Below are 7,881 nucleotides of genomic sequence, written 5' to 3'. Positions count from 1 at the left end.
CCCCCTCCTCCTTTTTTTGTATTTATAAGACTCAAATTAGTGATTTTTATTTCTTTGTTAAAGGTTTTCCCCCCTAAAACTTCATATTCATCATAGGGTTTTTTTCCCTGATATTTTAACCTTTCAATCAGGAAAGCAAAAGGCAGTAGAACAATATGTGGGCGTCTGAACAAAGATGCGAGAGCCTATGTGGAGATGCCCATTCGTCCACTTCTAAGGCGCTGTCTTCACTGCCTTTCTAAGTGACGCATCTATTTACAACTTCCAGGTGTCCCTCCCTTTACTCTTCCCTTTCAGACCTGCCTTTCCTGTCAGGTACGAGACATAAACAAGGGTTCCTGATTACAAAAGTTTGGTTCCCTGTGAATCTGGGACTCAAAGCCCTTTGGTCATCTTCTGCCTAACATGTCCCCCTCTGGGAGTGTGGGCCAAAATCCTTTTCTGGGGTGCACAAGGCAGGAATTCTGATTTCTATCGTTGAGTAGTCAATCCATACCCCCAGCCTGCCTCTTCTATTTTCCTGAATAGTTAGGGCTCTGGGGAGGTGAGGGTCCAGGCTAAGTTTCCAAGGTCATCTGCCCAGGCAGGTTAGGATGGGATCATCGTAGCATTTGCAACTTGGTGACTGAAAGGCAGTCAAAATATAAAGCAGGACAAAATACACAGACTATAGAGCCAGTCCTCATAGACACCATAATGTGGAAAGACACTAGCATGACTGTATGTTTAGGTGTGTTCCTAGGATCCCAGAACTTTACTTCTTTGCTTGAGCTTGATAGCTAACATGAAAATAGACTAGAAATATTGTTTGGGAGGCTGGTGTCAGAGTAGAGAAGAGAACTTGGAAACTCAAGTAAGGCTTAAATGCCTTCCCTTACTTGAAATACATATATGTGTGTTTCAAAATATATATTCACATATATTATTTTAAATAAAATATAATTAACTATTTACTACGTTGATCTGTCCTGGGGGCCATGTATTCCTGTCGGAGCTCACAGACCATGGTCACCACTGAGAACATTATCAGCTGCACACGTTACAGGGCCCGTCCTCCTCAAGCGGCAGACGAAGATGACCCAGCTCTCCTCAGAGAGGGGGACTGTTCTTACCGCTGCTATTTTGTAGGGAGGGTAAGATCCAACAAAGTCCCTTGTCCCATCCTCTCTGTTGGAAGCTTCCCTGTTCTTTATTCCTCTGGGAGTATGGACGCAAATTCTTCATGGGGAGCAGAAGGTGGGAGCTCTGGCTTCTGTAAGGGCTTCTCCACTGAACATGGACATTGGCAGGTCATCCATCCCCCAGCCTGTTTCTGTCTTCCTCCTGGGGCAGGGCTCTGGAGAGGTGAGACTTCAGAACACATTGGTGAGGTTGTCTGCCTTGGGAAGTCAGGGTAGCGTCCTAGTAGCTTCTGCAACTTGGTGGATAAAAAGCAATATGATATAAAACAAATTGTTCAATAAACAAGGACCCAAAGGTAGAAATCAAGTAGATGAAATTAGTGGTCTTCCTGTGGGAAGAAGCTATGAAGTGTATTTTAGGTATGTTCCTGGGGCCCATGACTTTAGTGACTTGTGCTAAAATGCAGATGGACAAAAGTATTGTCTGAGAAGATGGTATTAGAGATCACTTTTAAGTACCACAAAAAAAAAATTCTATTTCATTCCTTTTCCCATGTGCCACTCACACATTTCCCATGGGTTTTGTTTTTTTATGTTTTAAATTACTTTTTTCTCTCTCTCTCTTCACGAAACGTTTCATGACTCTGGGAGCAAACTAAACCAAACCAAGTAAGGGCTGGGAAGTGACTCAGCAGGTAAAGCACGGACATGACCAAATTGAACCAAACCAAACAACGTTTCTGTGAAGACTTCGCAGTTTTCCATAGAAGTACGTCTTTTATTTATCTTCCTCCAGCATGTTTAATTTTTCAGCAGGTGTTATTTACATTTATTGCCCCCACTGTAGCCTCAGGACTTAGTATACCAGCTATATATACTCAAAGTCAATAAAAAGAAAGTGGATGCAGAAAATTAGATAAAGATATGAAACCCAGTACCTAATCTTTTAAAAACAACCCCTTGCTCAATGCTGCTTTGTGAATCCATCTGTACTTTTTAATTTTCTCTCTCCTGGGAGCAGACAGACTGTTCCATTCATACCTGAAATTCCATGAAGGACTCGAATTCCACAGCTTGGGTGGGAGAGCAGTGGCTAGCACTTCATATTTGCACATCTGAAGTCCTAGGCTTGATCAGCAGCACCATACATGCTGGAGCAATGCCCTGGTGCTCTCTCTCTGTCGTCTGTCTGTCTGTCTGTCTGTCTATCATCTCTATCGTCTATCTATATATTATCTATCTCTCTCTACATATCTCTCTCCCTCTCCCTCATAATTAAAAAAAAAACACCTGTAATTCTCCCTACTATATCAAACAGCAAATCATCTGATGTAATTTAAGAAACAACCAAATTATCTCACTCTTTTATGTAAACTAAAAATGATACAATACACACACATGCCCTCTTACCCTTAGTTGTTTTTTTTTTTATCCCATCTAGAATAGGAAATTGTCTACAGATATTTGATGAAAACCTATTATGCCAAAGATCATTAAGTTTATGAGCTTGGAAATATCCATTCAACTAGGCAGTGAAGAGGAAGTAGAGATGAATAAAACATGCCTCTAATTCCACAGAAGCCCATAACAGTTCTTTGTGATGAAAGACATCTTCATTACGAAATCAAGTCAGGAGATCTACTTGGCTCCAGCAAGTACTAAAAAGTGGTGGGTCCCATCTTCCTCTTACTATAAACAGTAAGAAATTCAGAGCTTCCAACAAGTACAGGCTCTGTATATGGCCACACTATCCCTGCAGATTCACTGAAAGTATAAATAATTTGCAGGACCCTCCAGCAGTTAGTTTTAAGACAGAATTCTCTCTCTCCCTCTCCCTCTCCCTCTCCCTCTCCCTCTCCCTCTCCCTCTCCCCCTCCCCCCCTCCCCCCTCCCCTCCCTCTCCCCCTCCCCCCCTCTCCCCCCTCTCCCCCTCCCCCTCCCCCTCCCCCCTCTCCCCCTCCCCTTCCCCCTCCCCCTCCCCCTCCCCCTCTCCCTCTCTCTCTGCCACCAGGATTATTTCTGGAATTCAGTGCCTGCCCAGCTCCACCTTCCAAGTAGATATTTATTTGTTTATTTATTTGATAGAAAATGAGATACAGGGGAGATGGTCAGTAGCGGAGCTGATTAAGTGCTCGTGGTGCAAAGCACAAGGACCAGCATAAGGATCCCGGTTCGAGCCCCCAGCTCCCCACCTGCAGGGGAGTCGCTTCACAGGCGATGAAGCAGGTCTGCAGGTGTCTGTCTTTCTCTCCCCCTCTCTGTCTTCCCCTCCTCTCTCCGTTTCTCTCTGTCCTATCCAACAACAACGACATCAATAACAACAACAATAACTACAACAATAAAACAACAAGGACAACAAAAGGGAATAAATAAATTTTTTTTTTTATTTTATAAAAAGAAAATGAGATACAGGGAGAGATAGGGAAGATGCCTGAAGCACTTTTCCACCACTGATGGAACAGGTGGGAGGCCAGGTTCTTGAGCCTGGGTCCTTTCGAATTAAAATATGTGCACTCTACCTGGTGATCTGCCACCAGACTCCCAAAGTCTTTTGTTTTTTGTTTAATAATTGCCAGTTGTGATTTCATAGTAGTTTACAAGATCATAAAACTACAAAGTATATTTCCACACCATACCTACTACCAAAGTTCTGTGTCCTCACCTCCGCCATAGTGAAAAACTTAGTCTTGCTATTTGATTCTCAAATGTGTATGAAGTTTGACTTCTTGGGAGAGAATCTCCCAGCACCACAAGCAAATATATTCAGAGGAAATTCAGAGTGAGGGCGGGGTGGGGGTAGACTAATAAAGAGAGAGAAACACACTGCTACATGCTGCGGAGTTGGAAGAGTGATGGCAAGCTGCTTACTTCAGCACTGTGGGAACAGGAAGGGGGACAGCTCAGTGGCAGAGCGTTTGACTGCAACACTGTGGGAAGACTCTGAAAATGAGATTTAAAGATGATGAATGCAGAATACAAATGCTTCCCTCCTGCCATTACTTACCGTCTCCACTCCTGCAGGACTTATGCAAATATCCATTCATCATGCACAGGCAGTTATGAAATTATCTGTAAATGTTAACTTGGTGACTGCACACAGTACTCATCTTCCTCTTGGGAAGTTACCTACTGAGCAAGATGTGAGAAGTTCAGGGAAGGACTCCTCCAAGTACATCTTATACCTGTCTTTGCAAGTCAGCTATCAATATTGATATTAATATTTGTGTTACTCTTATGAAGTGCAAGGAATGTGTTGGCTACCATGATAAAATTTGACTTTCATATTAATACTGGAGGGTTGGAGAAATAGCTCCCATGGTACAAGGTGTGCTTTTCTGAGCATACCAGTACCCAGATACAGGAACACAGAAAAGAGCCTTCCTGGTATAGTGTAACTGCTCTGCAGTATCTGCTACTCAAGTTTGCGTCCGGCCCCAACATTAAAGGAACCTCGGTGCTGTGATCTATCCCTCCATCAATCTTTCCCTCCTTCCCTCCTTCTGTGTCTCAATCTGAAACAACCAGTCCAAAGTAATCAAGTCCCCAAAACGAATGAATAGCAATGATAATACCATCAAAGGGCAAAAGTGAAGTTTAAGACTTTAGTTCTCTTAGGAGATTACAAGATTCTTCAGTGAACACACACACACACATGCACACACACACGCGCGTGTGCACACACGCACGCGCGCACACACACACATGCACACACGTGTGCGCACACACGTACACACATGCACGTGCGCGCACACACGTACACACACGCAGACACGTGTGCGCACACACACACACACGTACACACACACACTGTATCCCCACTGTGTCCCAGGGATCATGATTGGCTCTGTTGAGATAGCAAGGCCTCTGGAAGTCACTTTCTGCCTACAGAAGCAGATTTAAAGCAAGTGATCAGACCAGTTCTAGTTTGGTCTCCTTTTATCTCCTTTATTTATTGGATAGAGACAGCCAGAAATCGAGAGGGAAGGGGGTAATAGAGAGAGACAGACAGGCAGAGAGATGACAACTGCAAAACTGCTTCACTGCTTGTGGGACTTTCCCCTGGCAGGTGGAGAATGGGGGGTTCAAACTCAGATCCTTGTGAATTATAATGTGTGCGCTCAACCAGGTGTACCACCACCCTACTTCCAAGAATACTTTCCATCTACTTCACAGTCTCACTACAAGCTCACGCCTGTGATAGCAACAGAAACATTTTTTATTTATTAATTTTACTCTTTTTTTTGCCTCCAGAGTTATTGCTGGGGCTCGGTGCCTGCACCATGAATCCACTGCTCCTGGAGGCCATTTTTCTCTATTATGTTGCCCTTGTTGCGGTAGCCTTGTTGTGGTTATTATTGTTGTTATTGATGTCTTTCGTTGCTGGCTAGGACAGAGAGCAATGGAGAGAGGAGGGAAAGACAAAGAGGGGGAGAGAAAGACAGACACCTGCAGACCTGCTTCACCGCCTGTGAAGCGACTCCCCTGCAGGTGGGGAGCCGGGGGCTCGAACCGGGATCCTTACGCTGGTCCTTGCACTTTGCACCACTTGCACTTAACCCACTGCACTACTGCCTGACTCCCAGCCCTAAACTTCTTAAACTAATGTGTCTTGAACACGTTTTCAGGCTTTTGTCTTATTACAGAAGTCAGGAAGGTATTTATTACCTTTGCCCACGTAGAGTTTCAAATCAGACAGTGTTGCAGTAATTACCAAGTGCCTAGAGCTGGGTGCAGGTTCACTCGGTAGAGTGCACAGGCTGTCATGTCCAGGCAGCTAGGCTCAAGTCCCGGGGAAGCTGTCTGAGCAGCGGAGCAGTGCTGCCGGTGCCTCTCTCGTGCGCACGCTCGCCCAGGCCAGTCTACAAAGTCAGGGAGTTCTTTGTCATCAGGTAGCTGGACTGGTCCCAAGAACACTGAGAATCAGTGCACACAGGCATGATGTACATGGCTGTGTGTGTGGGGGGGATCCTTGTCCCTCTGAGCTATTAAGACTAGACAAACGACACACGTGTGTCAGGTTGATTAATAAGGGGAAAAGCAAAGAAACATTTATTAATATAATTGCCTCCTGAATGTGTGGAAGCCTGAGATTCAGAGAAACCCTCACCACACACAGCTCCAGATGCCCACCCCAAACCTTCTAGCTCAGGGAACGTGGGGAAGGGAAATGAGGGGACCAATTAAGATGATACCAATCCTTATTTCTCCAGAGGTTTCTCCACAGATTGTTGGTAAGAAGGCAGTGACGAGTGTTGGACTTTGGCTCAACTTCTTGGGTCTATTTGTTTTGTTTTTGTTTGTCAACTTCTTGTTGAGCTGAGCAGTAGCACAAAGCGCAGGGACCGGCATCAGGATCCCGGTTTGAGCCCCCAGCTCCCCACCTGCAGGGGGGTCGCTTCACAGGCGATGAAGCAGGTCTGCAGGTGTCTGTCTTTCTCTCCCCCTCTCTGTCTTCCCCTCCACTCTCCATTTCTCTCTGTCCTATCCAACAACAATGACATCAATCATAACTACAACAATAAAACAACAAGGGCAACAAAAGGGAATAAACAATAAATATTTTTAAAAAATTTTAAAAAACTAGTGCTTTAAAAAAAAAGAACAAGAGAGAGAGAGAGAGAGATAGCATAATGGGAAGAAGCAAGGAGCACAGGAAGCAGTGAACTGCCTCTCTGGACAAGGAGGGAAAGTGACTAGGATCCTAAAGTGCAAGTGGAAACCACCTGGCCCCATATGTCACTGAGGCAGCAGTGTGTCTCCTCGGCCCTTTCTCATAGAAGCACCTCAACTGGGAGTCGGGCGGCAGTGCAGCGGGTCAAGCGCAGGTGGGACCGGCGTTAGGATCCCGGTTCGAGCCCTGGGCTCCCCACCTGCAGGGGAGTCGCTTCACAGGCGATGAAGCAGGTCTTCAGGTGTCTGTCTTTCTCTCCCCCTCTCTTCCCCTCCTCTCTCCATTTCTCTCTGTCCTAGCCAACAATGACATGAATAACTACAACTTCTTGTTGTCTGAAGATGGCTATGGAGGTCTCTCTGGAAGGCATTCTCCCCATAGATTGGCTTCTCAAAGGCACATCTTGTCTTCATGGTGTCTCTTATGAAATCATTCCTTTTAGGAAAAGACATATTTGGGGGAAGGCGGCAGATGTTTGCGCCTCTGTATATTCAACACTTCCATCAACACGGGGGCTGGGGGGCTCTCAAAACAGGATTTCCGGAGGAGAAAATGCTCTACTTCATGTTGCTAATTGCTCTCCTCTTCACAGAAAATCCACGTCTTCAAGAAGACCTTGCAGGCTCTGATCTATCCCATGTCATCCACCACACCACACAATTTTGAGGTCTGGACGGCTACCACCCCTACCTACTGCTACGAGTGCGAGGGGCTCCTGTGGGGGATCGCCCGGCAAGGCGTGAAGTGCCTGGAGTGTGGAGTCAAGTGTCACGAGAAGTGCCAGGAGCTGCTCAGCGCTGACTGCCTGCAGAGTGAGTGCTCAGTCTGGCGGGAGGAAGGGCAAGCCCAGCAGAGCTCATCCCACAGGCTTTCTTTTCACCGTCTTACCAGGAAAGTAACAGTGTACAAAGAGGACTGTTGTCACAGGAGTCCAGCATCTCAGCTTCCATGTCAGGCAGATAGATGTACACCATTCCCCACTGCTGGAGGGCCACCCTGGATTTTATTTGCAAATGATGCTTGTTGTCCCCTCCTCTCTCTGATGGAGCGGTTAGCCCCCGGTTTGCTGCTTAATGAACACTAGGAAGA

General features: G+C 45.8%; 1 protein-coding gene across 5 annotated transcripts in view; it reads left to right on the top strand.

Moving 5' to 3' along the window:
- The window catches only part of UNC13C (unc-13 homolog C), a 413,239-nt gene that overhangs the window by 128,550 nt on the left and 276,808 nt on the right, over window positions 1–7,881 (top strand). For all 5 annotated transcript variants that reach the window (XM_060178197.1, XM_060178195.1, XM_060178196.1 and 2 more), the window contains exon 6: window positions 7,385–7,604. In XM_060178197.1, the coding sequence (XP_060034180.1) occupies window positions 7,385–7,604 (220 nt within the window). The remainder of the gene's footprint in view (window positions 1–7,384; window positions 7,605–7,881) is intronic.

Source organism: Erinaceus europaeus, chromosome 18 (genome assembly GCF_950295315.1).
Source record: "Erinaceus europaeus chromosome 18, mEriEur2.1, whole genome shotgun sequence".
Classification (NCBI taxonomy): domain Eukaryota; kingdom Metazoa; phylum Chordata; class Mammalia; order Eulipotyphla; family Erinaceidae; genus Erinaceus; species Erinaceus europaeus.
The sequence above is the reverse complement of the archived record's forward strand: the minus strand, read 5'-3'. Positions and strand labels throughout refer to the sequence as shown.